Source organism: Podarcis filfolensis (assembly GCF_964270895.1).
Source record: "Podarcis filfolensis genome assembly, chromosome: 9".
In the NCBI taxonomy this organism is placed as follows: Eukaryota; Metazoa; Chordata; class Lepidosauria; order Squamata; family Lacertidae; genus Podarcis; species Podarcis filfolensis.
Window position 1 is genome coordinate 67,902,749 of NC_139610.1, and position 21,875 is coordinate 67,924,623.

The 21,875-nt window shown below is 44.9% G+C and overlaps 1 protein-coding gene across 1 annotated transcript in view; it reads right to left on the reverse strand.

The window, feature by feature from the left end:
* PPEF2 (protein phosphatase with EF-hand domain 2) overlaps window positions 1–21,003 on the reverse strand; it is a 28,230-nt gene extending 7,227 nt beyond the window's left edge. Inside the window, exons 1-11 of the mRNA XM_083571277.1 lie at window positions 20,847–21,003; window positions 18,981–19,108; window positions 16,822–16,879; window positions 14,697–14,875; window positions 12,323–12,437; window positions 10,194–10,240; window positions 7,825–7,991; window positions 7,693–7,729; window positions 5,591–5,740; window positions 2,851–3,090; window positions 120–305 (exon numbers count right to left, since the gene is read on the reverse strand). Of these exons, the coding sequence (XP_083427403.1) occupies window positions 120–305; window positions 2,851–3,090; window positions 5,591–5,740; window positions 7,693–7,729; window positions 7,825–7,991; window positions 10,194–10,240; window positions 12,323–12,437; window positions 14,697–14,875; window positions 16,822–16,879; window positions 18,981–19,108; window positions 20,847–20,919 (1,380 nt within the window). The 5' untranslated portion in view covers window positions 20,920–21,003. The remainder of the gene's footprint in view (window positions 1–119; window positions 306–2,850; window positions 3,091–5,590; window positions 5,741–7,692; window positions 7,730–7,824; window positions 7,992–10,193; window positions 10,241–12,322; window positions 12,438–14,696; window positions 14,876–16,821; window positions 16,880–18,980; window positions 19,109–20,846) is intronic.
* Window positions 21,004–21,875: the final 872 nt, after the last annotated feature.

A 21,875-nucleotide genomic window follows, 5' to 3' on the forward strand; every position in this document is an offset into this window, starting at 1 on the left:
AAAACTAGGTGCGTCTTATGGTCAGGTGCGTCTTATGGAGCGAAAAATGCTGTATATCAAGACATATCCTCCCACTCCCAGCTCTGCCCAAAGCCTTGATTGATGCTCTTCTGAGCTACCTTTCGGTCATGGCAGAACTCATAACCTTCCGGCTTGCACTCGTGGGAACGGATGATGAACTGCAGGTTGTACTTTTCCAGAATCTCCTTCGTCACATCGGGGCCAAAGTAGCAGCCTCCTCCTCGGTCCTGATTCACTCTGCAGCCATTTTGAGGAATGGGGTCGCTCCACAATATATCCGTCACCTGAAAATGGAGAGAGGAGGAGCTGAGTTGTTAAGCACTGCTTTGGCGCCGACCCAGATTGGAAACCAAAGTGCTGGTCTTCACTGAAAGAAAACTGTATGAAAATGATGCATCGGTGGTACTTAACCCCAGCAGAACTAGCAAAAATGTATAGAACAAGTCAACTACTTGGTGGAGATCACCGATCCCACCCTTCGGAGAGCTTTTACTATGGCACGGTTCCAAACATTGCCAACTGCTTATTTGACCGGTAGATACACAAAAACCCCAGTAGAACACCATTTATGTCCTTGCCTTATGAAAATTAAAGAGGATCTTACACATTACCTCCTCTATTGCCCCATTTACTCGGGCTTTAGAGACGCATTGCTGCAAATTATACCCAATTCTATAACCAGTCCTGAAGATAGAGTAAAATTTTTGTTAGTTGATGCAAACCCACGCATTACCCATGTGGTAGCGGTTTTTGTGATGAAGGCCATGAAAGCCAGGGAAAGATTTATGGACGACAATGTAAAGACCCCTTCATCGTCTGTTTAACTCGTTGCTCGTTTTCCCTCCTTTTCTATTCTGTGGGAAGAAGGTTTTGTTGGCATAGTATGTAATGAATTTTAATATTTTTAACTATTGTAGTGTTGATGTTTGTGCACAGGCATGGTCCTCACAATAAATGGATTTGATTGATTGTATAGAACAAGTACCAATACAAGCTGGAAATGCAAAGAAAAAGAGGGTACCTTTTACCATATGTGGTGCAACTGTAATGTAATTTTAAAATTCTGGGAAATGATATAAAATGAAATGAAAAGAAATATTAGATTACGCAGAAATGGCTCTATTGACAAATAAACTGAGGGGGTAATACTAAACAACCATTTATTCAAAAATGGGATGTGTTCAAGAGATATTTACAAAAATGTAACAGTGGTATAACATCTATGGCAGCGTTCAAATGACCCTTGTATAAAGTAAATATTAAGAAATAAGGGGAAATGGTACAACATGCTGTAAGAAAGTATTAGGAAATATATTAAGAGCAAGGTAATAGTTATAAGTACATTCAATATTACAAATGTTAATTACATTGGGAAACGATGGGAAGTCTATTTTATTTTATTTTACTTTATCTTAGTTTAGTTAGAAAATATGTGGAAAGGAATCAAGACGACAATTTTTTAAAAAAAGAATGGGAAATGTTTATAATGTATATTGGCCAGCAAACTCCCCTGACCTGAACCCCATAGAGAATCTATGGGGCATTGCCAAGAGAAAGCTGAGAGACATGAGACCGAGCAATGCAGAAGAGCTGAAGGCTGCTATTGAAGCTTCCTGTTCTTCCATAACACCTCAGCAGTGCCACAGGCTGATAGCATCCATGCCACGCCACACTGAGGCAGTAATTGATGCAAAAGGGTCCCAAACCAAGTACTGAATGCATATGCATGCTTCTACTTCTCAGAGGTCCAATATTGCTCTATTTGCAATCCTTGTTTTGCTGATTTCATTTAATATTCTAATTTTCTGAGATTGTTAATTTGGGGTTTTCATCAGCTGTACGCCATAATCATCACAATTATAACAAATAAAGGCTTGACAGGTTAAATCACTAACAGGATTTTAAATACTCTTGTAATGTGATAGAAACTACAGATACTTTAGGAAGATGAAAATTTTAGAGAAGTATTGATATGCAGATGAAAACAGAATTGAGAGGACCCATGGATGGGATGGGGGGAAGTCAGGAGTAATCTCGATATGTGAATGTGTATGACATTTTGATGTAGTTTTATTCAGAGTTGAGGAACCTGTAGCCCTGGACGACGAGGGATGGATGGATCTGCCCTCCGTTTCCCATTTTTCCAGTCTAGAATTCACAATTTGCTATTAAATAATCATAATAAGACAGATGAAACTTGAAAAATTAGAATATTGTGGAAAAATTCATTTATTTCAGTAATTCAACTTAAAAGGTGAAACTAATATATGAGATAGACTCATGACATGCAAAGCGAGATATGTCAAGCCTTTATTTGTTATAATTGTGATGATCATGGTGCACAGCTGATGAAAACCCCAAATTAACAATCTCAGAAAATTAGAATATTGTGAAAAGGTGCAGTAGCTATTCAATCTGTAACACCTGCAATGGATTCCTGAGCCTTTAAATGTTCTCTCTGTCTAGTTCAGTAGGAAGCACAATCATGGGGAAGGCTGCTGACCTGACCGTTGTGCAGAAAGCCATCATTGAGACCCTCCATAAGGAGGGAAAGCCGCAAAAGGTAACTGCAGAAGAAGTTGGATGTTCCCAAAGTGCTATTATTAATGGAAAGTTATGCAGAAAGGGAAAGTGTGAAAGAAAAAGGTGCACAAGCAGCAGGGATGACCGCAGCCTGGAGAGGATTGTCAGGAAAAGGCCATTCAAACGTGTTGGGAACTTTCACAAGGAGTGGACTGAGTGGACTTTTCGAGTTTCACCTGTAATACTCATGAAGATTCATCCGGGGGGGGGGGCGTTGCGCTACATTCATTCTCCGAATCAACCTACCTGCTGAACGTCCTCGTCTTCAAGGATTGATGAGTCGACAGATCTGGTATCCATAGAGGTAAGTGACATTCCCGCCATCCTGCGGCAGGACCGGAGCTCTTCCTGGACACTCTCCTGCACAGCTGAGTGGGGCAGCTGAGACCTGCTTGATAAACTGCTCTTGCCGCATCGGGATGCTTTCGATTCATGGACGCCCCAAACTCTTGACTGTTTTCTCTTCTGGGTCAATACAGAGAGAAGCTAAGAAAAGCAAGGCAGGGAGTCAGATAATCCAAATACAGGAATGTGAGAACAAAAAATCCATCTGGTTTTTGGATCCCCCAGATCAAGTTAATGGGCTTCAAGCCGCACTCAAGGCACTCAAGACAAGGTGATGGGGTTAGAAGAGTTTGAAGAAGAGTTTGGATTTGATATCCCGCTTCATCACTACCTGAAGGAGTCTCAAAGCGGCTCAATCTCCTTTCCCTTCCTTCCCCACAACAAACACTCTGTGAGATGAGTGAGGCTGAGAGACTTCAGAGAAGTGTGACTGGCCCAAGGTCACCCAGCAGCTGCATGTGGAGGAGCGGGGAAGTGAACCCAGTTCACCAGATTACGAGTCTACCGCTCTTAACCACTACACCACACACGCTCCCCCCCCCCCCCCAGATTCACTGTGGAGGCTGATGATAACGTGGGAATGTTGTAGAAACAGTTTCTATGCAAATGCAATACTGGTTCTAAACGCAGCATAAGGAGCCTCTATAGTATAATGTATTTTAAAATGGGGTTTCAGAGTTTTTAGGGGTTTTTGAATGTCTTATGTAGATTTTCAATTTCATTGTTCTGTATGGGACAATGACAATAAAGATATAGTAAAAATCGTACTAGGAGAGGATATATTGATTTAATAGTATCCTTCCTAACTCATGCCTGTGAGTCAGCAGCAGAGCGACATTCCCCAAAATATAGCAGGAAGCTAGTTGGTAGATTCGCTTGAATCTCTTTACTTAAACAATCCAATCTGGCTTGCCTAGATTAGAGTATATTCCTGGTAAGACCCCTTTGATTCCCTCCTAATAAGAATAAAGACAAAACAGTCTTCTTTTAAAAGGATAACAAGTTTACTCACATTCAGTTCACAGTTGGATCCCTGAAGTCAGGCTTTAGCTTGTACAGTGTGGCTTACATCCTTGCAAGGATGGGCCCATGTGAAGAAATGGCCTCAAAAGAGGGAGGTGGCTGTGTGACTGGACCTTTTGTGGGATCTCCAAGGGTCACGCCCACCTACCTGGTCACAGGCAGGGGGAGGATGCTCCAGACCAGGTGTAACAGGAAGTTCAACTGGCTGGACCAACCCCCCCCATCTGTGTCCACTCTAGGCAAACAAGGAATGTTGTCCTTGACTGCTCCAACGGATTACCGTATTTTTTCCTCCATAAGACGCACTTTTTTGCTCCTAAAAAGTAAGGGGAAATCTCTGTGTGTCTTATGGAGCGAATGTGTGGTCCCTGGAGCCAAATCGCCGTTGCCCTGTGCTCCTGGGCTGCTTGTGGGGGGTGGGGGGAAAGCCACACTGATCTGCGTTCAGCCTTCGCTTTCCCCTAAAGTCCAGGCAAGGTTTGCAAGCAGCAGGAAGGCTTTTCCTCCTCTGTTCTTTGCTCAGTCACTCGATTTCCCACTCTTTGAATCTTCCTTTCAAAACAACCATGCCTATTTTGAGAAAACTTCACAGATTTAGGAATTGGAGCGCAATCATTTGATCTCTTTGCTGTTCCTCCATACTCCAAGCCCTTCTCATTTGCACAGCCCTGGTTTCTCTCCCTGACTATTACCATTCTTGATTAATACAGTAAAATGCTCAAATTTTAGTTTACTTGACCGCTGCCAATACTGACTTCCCAGTGATAATGAAAACAGCTACATTGTCATGGAATGTCTATCCTTTTCCCATTCTCTTCATTATATACCGTGGCTCGCTTTAAAGCAGCAAAGCGGACAGGAGCCGCCCACTTTGCTGTTTTAAATAATTTAGTACAACATTTGAGTCAGAGTTTTTTTTCTTGTTTTCCTGCTCTAAAAACTAGGTGCGTCTTATGGAGCGAAAAATACGGTACATCCCACAGATAGGCCGAAGGAGGAGGGGAAGAGGGGATTTGACATGCAAACTCCCCACTCAAATCCTATTGAGGAGATGAAGGAAAACTGGGTTGAGAGCAGGGATGAGGAAGTGTTTCCATCCCAAGGACCACTTTCCACAGGCAGGTCCTGCACAACACATTTTGGCACCTGAGGTCAACCACAAAACGGTCACCCCTCCCTCCAGCCGGGGAAGAAAGCATAAATGAAGAAGAGTGGGGCATCAAATCCATCTTATCCAACAACGGTTGAAGTGGGAATCATGGCAGGGGGCCGCTCTGAGTAATGTTGGGCAGGTGCAAAGATCAGGAGACCCCAGAAGGCAGCCCCCACTATTTCCTCCCTATAGGTGGGAGGAGAACAACAACAGTGCCCCCTATTTGCCAATAAGCTGCTGTAGAGGAAGAATTTGGGGCTGGGGGGCTGCTGAGGTGCTGGCAGGCCCAGCCTCCAAGGAGCAAGCTACACGGAGGTGGCAGCAGGCAATGTATTCCTTGCTGCCCCTCTGGATCCTGCCGCCTGAGGCAGTTGCCTCCCCTTGCCTCATAAGTGGGCTGCATCTGCTCATAGGGAACCTTCCGAGGACCTGCCCTGAGATCTACAGATCTGGAGGGCTCTGTACCTTGCGCCGGTCGACCGTGGCTAGCCGCTCCAAATCAGTCATGTTCGAGATTCCTCCATGTACAATCAAGACCTTCTGGTCAATCAGGGTGGCCAGAGGCAGGCAGCTGAAGACCCTCTTGAGCTCTTTCAGGATTTTGCTGCCGTGTTCCTAGAACGGAGGGCAGGAACAGTAAAGGAGAATGAGAGAAAGGCCCACTACAAATATTAATATGTGGCACAGAAATGGAAACAAGAAGAATTACCAGCGAAAGAAGAATGCAGACGAAATGAATGGACTACGCAGAATTAGATAAGATGACAGGAAGGATTCGAAACCTGCAGGACCAGAGATTCTCAGAAGACTGGAATAAATATGCGAACCATTTGAAAAGCAACTGTAATCAACAGATTACGCTAGTAGGACTGCAAGAAGTTTTGTAAGGAGGAATATATGAAATATTGTAAGGAAGGTTATGATGAGAGAGTCAATAGATAAGATAATTAATAGCAATAGTGAAATTAAGAAATGTAAATTAAGCAGGGGGGGAATTTTCAGATGTGGTTGATGGAAGTCTAAAAAAAATTGTATAAGATGTAACTTATGTTGAATGACTGTTGAAAATGATACATTAAAAAATGAATAACACACACACATATTGATATGTATCCAGGTCCCAGAGTTTGTGGGTGCAAAAGCAGCCTTAATTCCTACATATTCAGAATTACTAAATGCTGGGAGTCTTCACCAGGGTGTCAAATGATTTAACAGTGTGAGAATACAGACTGAGCTTGTTTTTTTTGTACTGGGACATCATTGGGGAGATAGAGCATTATTATTTATTATTATTATTATTTATACCACACTTCATCTAAAGTCCTCAGGGTGGGTCACAACATAAGAATACACAATAAAAGTACAAAACAACACCCCCCTAAAATACACATTTTAAAGGCCATAGACTATCAATCAGCCAAAGGCCTGGTTAAAGAGGAACATTTTTGCCTGGTGCCTAGAGGTGTGTAATGAAGGTGCCAAGTGAACCTCCCTGAGGAGAGCACTCCACAATCGGGGAGCCACTACAGAAAAGGCCCTGTTCTTGTGTTGCCACCCTCTGACTTCTCGTGGAGGAGACACACAAAGAAGGGCCTCAGAAAGTCATCTCACGGTCTGGGTCAGTTCATATGGAGAGGGGTGATCCTTGAAGTATTGAGGCCCTGAGCCATTATATGTCTGACTCTAAGAGAAAAGCCAAGGCTCCACCAAAAACAGTTACTTGTTTCAGATGCAACAAAGAAGGGCATATATCCAAATTCTGTGAAGCCCACAAACCAGCAAAATTCCTTTCATTTAAGCAACAAAATTCCAAGGGACAAGGGAATCAAAACAAGAAGAGAAGAAGAGTTTGGACTTGATATCCCGCCTTTCACTCCCCTTAAGGAGTCTCAAAGCGGCTAACAATCTCCTTTCCCCTCCTCTCCCACAACGAACACTCTGTAAGGTGAGTGGGGCTGAGAGACTTCAAAGAAGTTTGACTAGCCCAAGATCACCCAGCAGCTGCATGTGGAAGAGCGGGGAATCAAACCCGGTTCACCAGATTACAAGTCCACCGCTCTTAACCACTACACCACGCTGGCAAGAGGCAAACAAGAGGAACAGGGACAAAGAACGCAATCTTCTTTTGAAAGAGAAGAGACCAGCTGTAAACAGCTGTGATACAAAATCCAACAAATTTATTCTGAATGTTCCTTCTCACATACGTTATGATAAATGTTTCTTTGGCAGCATTGAGAATATTAACCCATCACTGGAGGGCAGTATTCAAATTGCAAATGGCGATACCATAAATATTTGCAGCACAGGTTTAGGAACCTTAAACTGCAAACTAAGCAATCACTGGAAGGAATTGATACTTTAACCAAAATAGCAAAAACTAAAACATGGCATAAATGGGTGGGGAAGCCTCGCTTAGAAGGTGGTGGACTGTCCTCTGTTCTTAAGCAGAGGCTGGATGGCTACATCTCAGCAGGACTGTAGCAGTGGATTTCTTGTGTTGACAGTGCAGATTGGACTCGATGTCTTTTGAGAACGTCTGTGAGTCTAAGGTTCACAAACAAGCTTACCTTATATTTCCGCGTGACCTCTTTGGTGAAACCATAGCTAGAGATCAAGAGAAGAAAGGACTTGTAAGTAGATGCCCATTAACATAACCCATACATTTCTTAATTCCTGAAACGTGTTTTCAGGGGCCATACCGTAAGTTGATCATATAGTCCTCGTGGTTCCCTCTGTTCAGGTGGACTTCCTTCGGGTAAACCAAAAGGAAGACGAAGAGGATGATCAGGACTTCTATGGAACACTTGCCGCGGTCCACAAAGTCACCGTTGAAGACATAAAACTTTTGTGGAGAGGGAATACCATTCTGCAATGGAAAAACAACAACAGTCATAAAGGAAGTACGTAGGTAAAGGTAAAAGTAAAGGACCCCTGACAATTAAGTCCAGTCGCAAACGACTCTGGGGTTGCATCGCTCATCTCGCTTTACTGGCCGAGGGAGCTGATGTTTGTCCGCAGACAGTTTTTCTGGGTCATGTGGCCAGCATGACTGAGCCGTTTCTGGCGAACCAGAGCAGCACATGGAAACGCCGTTTACCTTCCCACCGGAGCGGTACTGTTATGTACTGAGTTGAATAGGATCCAAACTGCAGCAGTCTGATTGGTCCTAGAACAATAGGATCCAAAAGGCAGCAGTCTGATTGGTCCTAGAACAATAGGATTCAGAAGCAGCAGTCTGATTGGTCCTAGAACAATGCAGCAGTATGATTGGTTGGCAGGAACCACCCAATCATGCTCCAGATAGAAGTGAATCCACAACCTGATTGGCTTACAGTAGAATTCCGGAATTAGCCAATCATGTGCAGCCCATTGTGTAAATAATGTATATAAAGCAGATACTTTGAGGGGACATTCATTCATTCCTCCTCACCACTATGAGCTGAATAAAGAGCATGAAATCACTTTGCGACTCTTGAGTATATTTCAGGTACCTATTTATCTACTTGCACTTTGACATGCTTTCGAACTGCTAGGTTGGCAGGAGCTGGGACTGAACAACAGGAGCTCACCCCGTCGTGGGGATTCAAACCACCAACCTTCTGATCGGCAAGCCCTAGGCTCTGTGGTTTAGACCACAGTGCCACCCGCTTACCAAATGCTAAATTTGGAGACAAAATGGTTGGAAGTTTCTACCAGCCACCCTCCACAGCTCCCACTCTGCAATACTTTGAGAAGATCGCCAGTCAGGAATTCCACAAGCCACAGGTGAGGGGAATAGGCTTGACAGGAGGACACAGAAGAAGGGGAAGAAGGGGAGAAACCACAGCTGCCTCATCTCCCAATTCAACTGTAAATTTAAAGGCAAGCGGACAACCTGACACCTTTACCCAACAACACAGGCAGAGCAATCCTACCCAGGCAGATAGGTCAGGGGGCAGATACACTCTTTTGTGGCTTAGGACCCACATACCTACGGGACCACCTCTCCTGGTATGCCCCCTGGATGACCTTAAGGTCCAGAAATGACAACATTTTGGAGGTCACAAGTCGCAAGGTGGTTAGATTGGTCTCAACCAGGGCCAGGGCCTTTTCAGTACTGGCCCCAACGTGGTGGAACGCTCGGTCACAAGAGACTAGGGCCCTGCGTGACTTGACATCTTTCTGCAGGGCCTGCAAGACAGAGCTGTTCCGCCTGGCCTTTGTTTTGGACTCAGTCTGACCCTTAAGTTTTCCTCCCCTTACGGTTTTTATCTATGGGCTACTTTTAAAATGAGGCTGCATTTTAAATACAGTATTTTAACCTGTATTTTAAATTTATTTCTTCCCCTATTATGTTTTTATTGTAATTTTACTGGTGTTAGCCGCCCTGAGCCTGGCTCTGGCTGGGGAGGGTGGGGTATAAATAAAAACTATTATTTTATTATTATTATTATTATTATTATTATTATTATTATTATTATTATTATTATTTTCTAAGGGAAGCATCATCCTAACTGGTTCTGGCCAGGTGTACTGGGGTGGGTGAAGTAAACCTTCGTTTTCGTAATTTTTATTTCTCAATTATATTTAGTGGTAGTATGGTTGTAATGTTTTTTTGTAACATAAAATCATTCAATAAAAATTATTTTTTAAAAAGAAAAGAAATGGCAAAGCTGACCAGAAAGCTCAGGAACCAAGAGAACAATTTTTTTTTTAAAAAAGAGTCTCTTAAATAAATTTATAATTTACTTACCACTTACCACTTTTCATCTGCTTACCACTGTAAGCAGATGAAAACATTAGCAGGATTTTAATCCCACTTGTAATGTAACAAATACGAAGGATAATATGGATAGATACAGAGTATAGATTATGGAATAATATGCAGTTGTAAATGTTGACAATAGGACCTGCGGAGGGGTTTGCGGGTAAGTCTCGAGATTCAGAGTAACTTCTATACATGGATTTGCATTTGGATTGTTATAAATTTATATATGTAAAATCAAATAAAAATGATTCCAAAAAAATATATATGCTGCATTTTGGCACGTGGCCATACATGTAATGCGAACACGTATTCCTTACATACCTTGTAGAAAATGAGGAACAAGTCACTCAGCTGCCCGTGCAAATCTCCTAATAAATGACGGGGGCAAAAAGTCAGCTTTGTGGTTTAAAGTTATAAGCATTTCACATCAAGCAGTGTATTCCTTTCATGGTGCTGGTTTATTCACATTCCCACCCCCCTCTCACGTTCTACAGCCCACATTCCTTCTGCTGTGAAACCCAACGTGTTATTTGGTAGTTCGCAGGTCGTCCCCCTTCCCTGCACTGACCAGCCCCAAACCTGCTTAGCTTCAGCAAGCTGGTGGTGCCATGTGCTTTCGGACCATACCATTGGACCTGGGAACTGTGGTTATATTTCCCAGGGAACTGTGGCTTTTCTCCCCATGAAGGTCTGCCTGTCACCATCTGCCAGAAGCGAGCCAGCAGTAAATCGCACTGAGCAAGGTTATATTTCCCAGGGAACTGTGGCTTTTCTCCCCATGAAGGTCTGCCTGTCACCATCTGCCAGAAGCGAGCCAGCAGTAAATCGCACTGAGCAAGGTTATATTTCCCAGGGAACTGTGGCTTTTCTCCCCATGAAGGTCTGCCTGTCACCATCTGCCAGAAGCGAGCCAGCAGTAAATCGCACTGAGCAAGGTTATATTTCCCAGGGAACTGTGGCTTTTCTCCCCATGAAGGTCTGCCTGTCACCATCTGCCAGAAGCGAGCCAGCAGTAAATCGCACTGAGCAAGCTGGAGTTAACTCTTTATTAGCAAAAACACCATCTGCACAGGAGTGTCGGGCCTAATGAGTGCATCGACTTGTCTCTGGCAGGTCTTGCCCCCATGAAGCAGTTGCTGAGATAGGTGGTCCCTGACTCCCCACAGCTGCCTAAGCCGCCTCCTCTCCAGGTTTCCCCCCAAGCAGTCAAGGACTGTGCCCCTTCACATAGTCAATCTCTCCTCTGCCCTTATCATGCCTCTCCTGGTTCTGCGCCTTCTTCCCTTGGGGATTCCCCAGCTGGTTCCTCCCGCCATTCCTCTGAGTCCAACCAGTCCACGACACTATCACAGGTTTCCTTTCTGGACCAGCAAGAGTTGTTTCTGCTCTACCAGGGTTTCTTTAATCACACTACTTTCCCATGGAAAACAAGTTATACAGTTTGTTAAGAAAGGTGGGAGGGGCAGTGCCTGGTTTCTAAAGACAGATGTTGGAACTTATCTGAACAGAAGTGATGTTCATTAGCCCTGCTCCTTATGTGTAAACGAGGAAGAAACGTACAGACTACAGTTGGTCATTAATATTTGGAAGAAAATGCACTTTGTACGTTCTTAGAGGCACACTGCTCTTTCATGTTAAGAGTGGGGAAAGGGCAGGTACTAGTATCCTAGCAAAGGGCACTCTGTTGTAGATGCCCAACCTGTCTCCCTCACCTGTCTCCCTTCTCCAGATCTGTTTCAGTTACACACCTGTTCCTCTTATCTCCAATTTGTTTGTATGTTGGAAGATTTAGGGTAGATTGTCATCTCACAGAGTTTCCTTTGAGCCATTGCTGTGCTAATGGATCAATACCCCCACAGGATAACACCTCCAAGGAAATTAGGCTGAGTTAATTAGCTTTTAATACAAGCTGATTTCCTAGGCTTTAGAGATGCCTAATACACAGTTTAGGAAGCTTGCCTAACAAAATTAGCTTTCCACACATGCTAATTTCAGAGGGTTTGGAAATACACAGGTCAAATACACCCACGGGTCCATCCATCACCTTACACAGGAGACTAGATTATCCTAATTGGCTTCTGATGCCCCAAGCCTTAATTAAATTCTAGCGCCTACAAACCTATAACAATACATTAAAAACATCCCAGCCACTTTTAAAAAGCCACAGGTAGTTAAAGGCAAAAGGCCTGGAGAGAGTGAATACTTTTTGCCCAGTGCCTAAAAATATATCATTATGGCACCAGGCGAATCTCCCTGGGGAGAGCATTCTACAAGTGGGGAGCCACCACAGAAAAGGCCTGTTTTCACGTTGCCACCCTGCGTACCTCTCATGGAGCTGGCACATGAAGAAGCACCTCAAATAATGAGCGCAGGGTCTGGATTAGATCACATGGGCTGAGGCGGTGCTTGAGGCATGTACCTCAGCAGTGTTGGTAAACAACAGCACTTACCACATACAGTGATCTCCTCACTGTAGCAGGTGGAGATGCAGGTGATGTTGGGAAGCTGGGCAAGATGCTTTTCAGTCTCACTCAAGAGTCTTAGGACATAGTAAGCGTGAAGATGCTACTGGGAGAAAGTGAGGAAATTACAGAAAGCCATCGAGGAGAGTGTTGGCTCGCCTCTCAAACTACAATTCCCAGGATCCTTCGGGGAGAAGCAATTAACTGTTTACTTGCGCTAATTTATACCCCGCATTTCTACAGAAACTAGGCAGTTCACAATTTAAAAACAACAACACAGCGTTATGCATGCCCCAATTTTCCAAGTGGTGGGAGATTTCTGGGGCGGAGGACTTTAGCCAGATTTGGTGTCCTATGGCTTTTTGCAGCATTTGCTTTCGTTTGCAAATATCAAAGTTTAGCCTAGGAGCAGTGGCGTAGCATGGGTTGTCAGCACCCGGGGCAAGGCAAGTAATTTGCGCCCCCTAATCCGTGGATTTGCGCCCCCTAACCCGTGGATTTGCGCCCCCTAACCCATGGATTTGCCCTAACCCCAGATGTTGCGCCCGGTGCGGCCCGCCCCCCCTGCACCCCCCACGCTACGCCACTGCCTAGGAGCAGGTGCAGCTTTAATGCTCCAGCAGAAGCCCCTAAACCCACTGCTCCCGTTTTGGACACCTATGGGTACAGTCGCCAAGATGCTCCCAGGGCTAAAGTCGGCCTTTCTCCAAATGAAGCAGGACCACCTGGAGGAATTTTACCCTTATGCTTTCTTATAATCAGTTATTCATATATCCATATATAACCAAATATTTCTATGATGATTTTTATATAATCCATGTTTGAATCATGAAGGCTTCTGCAAAGCTTAGAGCAAATTGCTTAGATTTGAAAAATCCTAAATGAACTCTGCCCCAGTTCCCTTCCCTTGTTCTTCTCAATGACTCGCTAACATAAGGGGGAAGCAATAAATCTGATGTGCTGGCACTTTCCCCCCTGTCCAGACAGGGTCCTGAGCAGCTAAAAACAGGAAGATGCTAACTGCAAATGTCCCTGTATAGCAGATGCCACGTAGGAGAACGTAACGGTCAAAGTTCCTTTCGCCTTAAGTTTCCTTTTCTCCTTCTTGCCATAAATCAGGGGAAAGGTTACACTGAATGTTCAGACTGAAGAAAGCAAAAGTTGGGGGGGGAACTCTTTACATGGTCAGGGGGCAAGGCTTGAATGCGCTCATTGGTCTTATTTTTGCTGCCGTGTGCGATTGTATTCGATCATGTCATGTATGTACTCGGGTATAAAGCCTCAGGGCGCTAGAGCCCGGGGCCCAGTCTTTGGAAATCATTCCACTGGAAATCAATTATTGCTCAGCAATAAATATCACTTTCTTTTTCTCCACTGCTGCGTCTGTCAATTCTTGGACAGAACTTGAGTGGGTCACAGGTACCTTAAAAATCCTTGCAACACAAATAGCCATGACGTCACACAGACAGAGTGTGTTGACAACATCCTCAGTAAAGGCAGAGAAAGTAATGTCCCTTCTCTAAACCAGTTCATGCTTTCCGGAACAGTCTATTCCCACAGCTATTGCTAAGGCCGGGGTCTGAGAGCCATCAGCCGCATGGCCCTGCTGCCGGCTAACTGGCTGTGGTGTAAAATATTGGGAAGCCAAATCAGCAAAGCATTTTGGGTTGGGTTGCTTATCGTTTATACCATGGGTAGGCAACCTAAGGCCCGGGGTGGGATCCAGCCCAATCGCCTTCTAAATCCAGCCCCTGGACGATCTGGGAATCAGTGTGTTTTTACATTAGAATGTGTCCTTTTATTTAAAATGCATCTCTGGGTTATTTGTGGGGCCTGCCTGGTGTTTTTATATGAGTAGAATGTGTGCTTTTATTTAAAATGCATCTCTGGGTTATTTGTGGGGCATAGGAATTTGTTCATTTTTTTTTCTCTTCAAAATATAGTCCGGCCCCCAACAAGGTCTGAGGGGCAGGGGACCGGCCCCCTGCTGAAAAAGTTTGCTGACCCCTGGTTTATACAAATAGCAACCTATGGTTTGCGCCAGGCATAGTTAGGGTTAGTTATGGCACCTGCTCAGGTGTCAAAAGCCAAGGTATGTTTTCGGTATAGTTCCCAGAAGGAACACAAACAAGTTGTAGTCCAACAACATCTGGCGGACCACAAATCCCTCATCCCGGGCGTACAATGATTTGCAGTGGTTCTCCAGGGATTTAAGGAGATGAGTCTTTCCCAGCCTGGACCTCACAAATGCTGCGTATCACTGAGCTACAGAAATTCCCCTTTGGTTCCATTCTTGACCTAGCAGGAGCTTCTGGAAGCAAAAACTGAGGTAAAAGTAGACGGCTACTGTGAAGATACTTACTTGCTCGTGTTGGTATGCTTCCAGTAAGTTAGTGGCATCCTCAGGCACGAGTGGGAAGGAAAGGCGAGGCCCCACATAGGTGTCCGGCACCACAACGGATTCAAAGGTTTCAATGGGTTTTTCGAGCTTGGGGTCAAAGATGATTTCAGGTTCTGACAATATGCGGTTAAGGAAATCTCCTAGGGTGGAATGACAACCAACACGGTTGGCTTCTAGAATGTGGCTCTTTGCTTCTCTACATGGCCAGCAGCAGCAGCAGCAGCAGCGTAAGTTTTAGCTGAGATTCCTGCACTGCATGGGGTTGGACTAGATGACCCTTGGGTACCTTCCAACTCTTTTTTTTTTAAAGAAATTATTTTATTTTTACCAACCACCAAAACACAAACAGTGAAACCCCCCAGGTGGCTGATACATTGGGTATACAATATTCAATAATGTACATATTCAATAATATACCGGTACATATTCAATAATAACATATTCAAATTAACCGTATGTACACTTCTATATACCTTAACACTCCTCCTTCCACAAGGTTTATTTAACTTTCAACATTTTAATTGCCCCAAATTGTTCAAACCTACTCAAATAATTCAATATCATCTCAAACCAATCCTCCTCTTTCTCAATGACCTTTCATTCTATGTATCTTCACAGTTAGGTATTCTAAAATTATAATATTATTCAGTTTTTTCCTCCATTGGTTCGCCCCTAGCTCTTCTGCATTTTTCCAATTACTCACTATAACATGTCTGGCTGTAATTACCATCAATTTTACCCATTTTCATTCCTCTTTTGTTTTTAACTCGGTACTACTCAGGGTAATAATAACCATTAATTTAGTTATTTCCACGTGGAAACGTGGGTCCCTTCCAACTCTTAAGATTCTATGATGCAAAATAAGCGCGTCGGTTTCGTAGATGACCTTTCTTCCCAACCCCCTTCTCACATGCAGCCTCAAAGGCATCTTACAAGTATCACGTAAAAGCCAGAGAAATTAAAACCACTCCATGGCCAAAAAGACACAATAATAATAGAAACAAACAAACCAACCAGACGGTAACGCCAGTTGAAAGCATCAGAATAGTCTGAAGGCAATGAAACAATTCTAAAGGCCACCTGCTGACAGTTAAAGAGGTGAGCACACCATGAAATTTAACACACCTGAGTGCTGTTCAGTTAGCTACAAGTTAGTTGGCCTTATATTGGCTCAAGAATCCTAAGAAACCAACCAATCAGAGCCCGTGGTTCAAGTCAGTGCCATTTTGAAAGGTTCAGTCAACCATCTTGATGTGATGGTATCCAAACACAGACAAAAATGCCTGCTCTTCAACATTGTGTCCAGTTTGGTTAAAGCCAATAGTTGTTAAAGGTGCAGCTTTCTGAAATATAAATCTAGATTGTACACTCCAGAGCATGGGTAGGCAAACTAAGGCCCAGGGGCCGGATCCGGCCCACTTACCTTCTAAATCCAGCCCGTGGGTGGTCCAGGAATCAGCATATTTTTACATGAGTAGAATGTGTGCTTTTATTTAAAATGCACCTCTGGGTTATTTGTGGGGCCTGCCTGGTGTTTTTACATGAGTAGAATGTGTACTTTTATTTAAAATGCATCTCTGGGTTATTTGTGGGGCATAGGAATTCGTTCTTTTTTTCCCCCTTGAGAATATAGTCCGGTCCCCCACAAGGTTTGAGGGACAGGGGAACAGCCCCCTGCTGAAAAAGTTTGCTGACCCCTGCTCCAGAGCTATTCATCCAGGATTTGTAGGTACAGTGGTACCTCGGTTCTTGAACGTCATCAGTTCCGGAAGACCGTTTGAGTTCCGAAATGTTTGAAAACCAAGGTGCAAAGGGCTGTCTGCAAATTCAATTGAGAAAATTGAAAAACATGCGGAAAGCCATTTGATTTCCGAGGCGCATTCGGAAACAGAAGTATTCCAGGTTTTCGCCATTTATATTCCGAAATGTTCATCAACGGAGATGTTTGAGAACCGAGGTACACTGTACCAACATTTCCACATTTGATCGGTTTGCAAAATGCATACAAGGTCACAAAATTTAGTTGCCCTGACAAGAGAGAGAGTGATATATAATACAAACTGTATTTCCCCATTTTTGAGCTTACTATCTTTGTTGTTGCTTGGTGTGAAGTAGGTCATAAGGTAGTCAAAGAAATGGTTGAGCTGCAGAAGACAAGAAGAATGCTGTCAACGTCCATCATTAAGCCATCTTTGTACTCTCTTCCCCTGCCATAGCCTCTCCCTCCCATTCTGTTCCCTCTCCCATTTCTCATGCCACACCAGTGATGTAGCGTAGGTTGCCAGAGCCCGGGGCCGTGTGGAGAGGCTGGGCTGGAAGGGAGAGAAACGGACAGAGTACACATTCGCACTCGGCTGCCAATCAGCATCCGCATCACCCAGGAGATCACAACTGTAGAGATAAGAAATTGAAATTCACGGCGTGTTGTACAGTCATACCTCATGTTACGTTTGCTTCATGGTATGTTTTTTCAGGTTGCGTCCTGCGGCGACCCGAAGTACCGGAAAGGGTTACTTCCAGGTTTTGTCGCTCACGCATGCGCAGAAGCGGTGAATCGCAACCCGCGCGTGCGCAGATGTGCTGCTGCGGGTTGCGTTCTGTTCATGTTGCGAACGGGCCTCCAGAACGGATCCTGTTCGCAATCAGAGGTACCACTGTACGCTGAAAGAAAACTATATGAAAATGATGTACCAGTGGTATTTAACTCCTAGTAAATTCGCAAAAAAGTACAGAACAGGTACAAATACCTGCTGGAAATGTAAAGAAAAAGAAGGTATCTTCCCTCATATGTGGTGGTCTTGTAAGGTAATAAAGGCCTTCTGGGAAATGATATATAATGAATTGGGGGGGGGAAATGTTTAAAAAAAATATTTTGTTAAAAAACCAGAAGCCTTTCTATCAGGAATTATAGGTACCGACATCCCAAAGGAACAGAAAAGACTTTTTATGTATGCGACAGCAGCACGGATGCTACTAGCCCAGAGATGGAAAGAAGAAAGAGTCCCTATCAGAGAGGAATAGCAAACTAAGCTGTTAGACTATGCGGAAATGACTAAACTGAGTGGGAAACTCAGAGACCAAGAAAACAAGAAGTTCAAGAAAGAATGGGAAAAGTTTATAACTTATTTAGGAGACCACTGTAAGCAGATGAAAACATTAGCAGGATTTTAATCCCACTTGTCATGTAACAAATATTACGGACAAAATGGATGGGTACAAAACACAGACTGTGAAATAATATGCAGTTGGAAATGTTGACAATAGGACCCAGGGAGGGGATGGGGGGAAGTTGCGAGATTCAGAGAAATCTCATTTTATGGATATGTATTTGGCACTGTAACTAATTTGCATTTGGAAAAATCAAATAAAATTGATTTCAAAGAAAAGAAAAGAAAAGAAAAGAAATTTTGTGCCCCTAATTGATTTTGTGCCTGGGGCAACCAACCCTGTGCCCCCCAACTCACACTAGGTGACTGTGCCACACAGGGCTGCATGTGATTCAGAGGATGTGCAAAGCTGGCACATGCCATGTAATTTTTCGAGTGTGCAGTGCTTCTCCTTCCAACACACACTCTGCATCGTTGGGCAGTTTGGGTTTGTTTGGAGTTTTCTGCCTCCTCTGTCCCTCATACATGCATACATATACATATATTACTAATAGGAGTCACAACTCAAAACGAGGATAGCAAAGACTGAATGAGAGCACTGTTGGACTGAGTTATGCTTGCATGAAAGTACTTAGGCAGAGGGTTTAGAATGAATTTGGATCACTGAATTCTGTTAGCAAAGTCACTTAACACAGGATGGAGACCAGGGGGGAAATAAACCCTGATAACACTTGACTGTGGACAACTGAACCAAAACAGTGTATAATTTGAGGGGGAAAAGATTTTGTCTCCCTTACTTTGGGCCTTGTACATATCAGAAAAATATTCAGCTATGCGTACAGAGGAAAACTCCCTTAGAAATAACCAGCCAATCAGCACGAGTTACCTCAGCATGGATCATGCCATTCTGACTTGTTGCTAGGCAACACCTCCACCCCACACCACCTACTAATTATGAACAGAATTAACCCTTAGGTTCCAAACCGAATGCTCCCTGCTGTTGTACTTCTAGCCAAGTCTGGGCTGTGTTGGGGGCAGATGAGAATCAGAAGAATAATTCTTTTACCACTACCAACAGCAAAAGTAGAACAGGCAGAAGGAAGAATTTCCCCTCTGCCGTCCTCCTTTGCCATCATACCTTGAGATGATCCAGCTCTCCTGCATACTCTATGGACTGAAATATGCGCCATGTGCATCTTCGGCGCATTTCAAGCCGGGCCACATAGCGTCGATACCACGTTTGGATCAGGATAGCTCCTCTGAAGGCTGAGATGCAAAAAGAGAGATGTGTGATATAGCCTCTTGCTTTTTGGAGTACAGAAACATGAAGCCCATCAAACAGCTGGCATCAGCAGCTAGCAACCTTGGGCAGCTGTTGGGGTCAGGTATCATGGCAGAGTCCACATGACACAGAAGTTTGGCCTTGCCACCCATCCATTTCTTCAGCCATCGACTTAACTGGTAGTAGGGATTGGGCCTAGGAAGCAGCCTGCCATTTTAAATGGCCCACATTGTGCCATAGCAGCGCACCACTGGAGCATTGTGGGTAAGTAAAATGGCAGGCAGCTCACAACCCTGTTGTTTCTGATTGTCCAAGAAGCTCTTTGGAGAAGGGAAGAAACATTAGGAGCTTCTCAGATGGGTAGAACGGCCCCGGGCACTGGCAACCCACCCTATGCCACCGGTGTGGTATGAGAAATGGGAGAGAGAACCCTATGCTGCGCTTTGAAGAAATTAAGATCTGGTAGGAGATATTCTTGCTGTTCATAGAATTGTAGGGCCACAAGGGACCACAACTCAGGAATCAGGAATCTCTGGCTAGCCAACCTCTGTTTATTAAACCGCCCATGAAGGAGAGCCCACCTCCTTCTGAAATTGTCCATTCAACTGTTGAACAGCTCCTACCATTGGATTAGTCTCCTCCCCTCTCTTCTCGCCCAAATGAGGGCAATCTCTGACACACCTCAAAGCCCTCTGCCCCCAACAAAGGCACATCTAGGGGAGCGCAACCTGTTTGGCTGCACTGGGTGCAGGAAGCAGAAGCATATAAACATGTTTGTACGTCATGTTCAACAGTCTCGTGTTTTCCATTTTTCCTAGCACTTCATACTCTCCCAACATTTCTCAGATAGAAATGGGGACATTTCTGACTCCCCACCAACTGACCTCCTCCTTCCCCGCCCCCCGAGTGGAAGAAGGGCGAGTGCTGCCGCCACCTCCACACCAATAGAAGAGGAGGAGTTTGGATTTGATATGCCGCTTTATCACTACCCTAAGGAGTCTCAAGGGATGCAGGTGGCGCTGTGGGTTAAATCACAGAGCCTAGGGCTTGCCGATCAGAAGGTCGGCGGTTCGAATCCCCACGACGGGGTGAGCTCCCGTTGCTCGGTCCCTGTTCCTGCCAACCTAGCAGTTCGAAAGCACGCCAGTGCAAGTAGATAAATAGGTACCACTCCAGCGGGAAGGCAAACGGCATTTCCGTGCGCTGCTCTGGTTCGCTAGAAGTGGCTTGGTCATGCTGGCCACATGACCCGGAAGCTGTTCGCCGGCTCCCTCAGCCAATAAAGCGAGATAAGCGCCGCAACCCCAGAGTCGGTCACGACTGGACCTAATGGTCAGGGGTCCCTTTACCTTTTAAGGAGTCTCAAAGCGGCTCACAATCTCCTTTCCCTTCCTCCCCCACAACAAACACTCCGTGAGGTGAGTGGGGCTGAGAGACTTCAGAGAAGTGTGACTAGCCTAAGCAGCTGCATGTGGAGGAGTGGGGAAGCGAACCCGGTTCACCAGATTACGAGTCTACCGCTCTTAACCACTACACCACACTGGCTCCATACTGCTATGTGTGGGACATAGCACACACACATTCCACCATACTAAGAAACCCCCTTAAACACACACCAATAGCACTTGCAGGGGAAATAGGGACATTCCAGAGTCAAATCAGAAGCCAGGATGGCTTTTGCAATTTCGGGAGTGTCCCTCGAAAATCGGGACTGGCACTCACCCGAAAAAGGGAAGAGCTTAAAGGATGGTTTATTTTCTTCAGCCAAATTCTTGGCACTTTTTTTCTTGTTCATCCCTCCCAACTGTACGACTGATTCAGCCAGAATGCTAGTGTGTTCTAGGGCTTTTCCTGGCTTCCAAAACAAGCCAATCAACCCATTTTGAGCTGGACGGGTTCATTGTCTGAAACCATCCAATGGGAAAATCGGATGCAAAGCAGGAAGAACAAGTCCTGACCTCATTGGCTAGAACCTTCAGCAGGAGTAAAGTTCCAAACTGAAGCTTCTCTCCTGCCAGAGAAAATTCAGCGGAATTGTCATATAATGTCAGAGACCAGGCTGAGGAGGACTGCTCTGATGACGAATGGTGGGAGCCTTCCCCTTCTGAAGCTGCCCAGGAGCAGGGGAGCAGTATAGATTTGGAACAGTGGTTTGCAGAGGGGCATAGTTCTGAAGACAGAAATTGGGAAGAACTGGGGGGTGAACAGCAAAGCGAAGAAGAACTGGAAGAGACAGAACAGACTCTCTCTCAGCGGAGATTGCCAAGCCTATAAGTCCAAGGTCACATAGAGCAGATAAGGTGGCATAGCTGTCAACTTTTCCCTTTTCTTGCGAGGAATCCTATTCGGAATACAGTGGTGCCCCACAAGACGAACGCCTCGCAAGACGAAAAACCCGCTAGACGAAAGGGTTTTCCGTTTTTCGATGCACTTGGCAAGACGAATTTCCCTATGGGCTTCCTTCGCAAGGCGAAAGCCCATAGGGAAATCTCCAGGACAGCGGGGAAGCGCAGCGCGTCTTCCCCACTGTCCTCGGACCTCCTCCGAAGGCTGGCGGTGGGGCGGAGAGACCTTCTCCCCGCGCCAGCCTTCAGATGGCTGTCCTGAAGACTTGCGGTGGGAGGAGGGTTTTCCTTCCCACCGCCAACATTCAGAATGCTGTTCTGAATGTTGGCGGGGGGGGAGAAAAAACCCTCCTCCCACCGCAAGCCCCGGGAACAGAGGAGAAGCGCTGCGCGCCTTCCCCTCTGT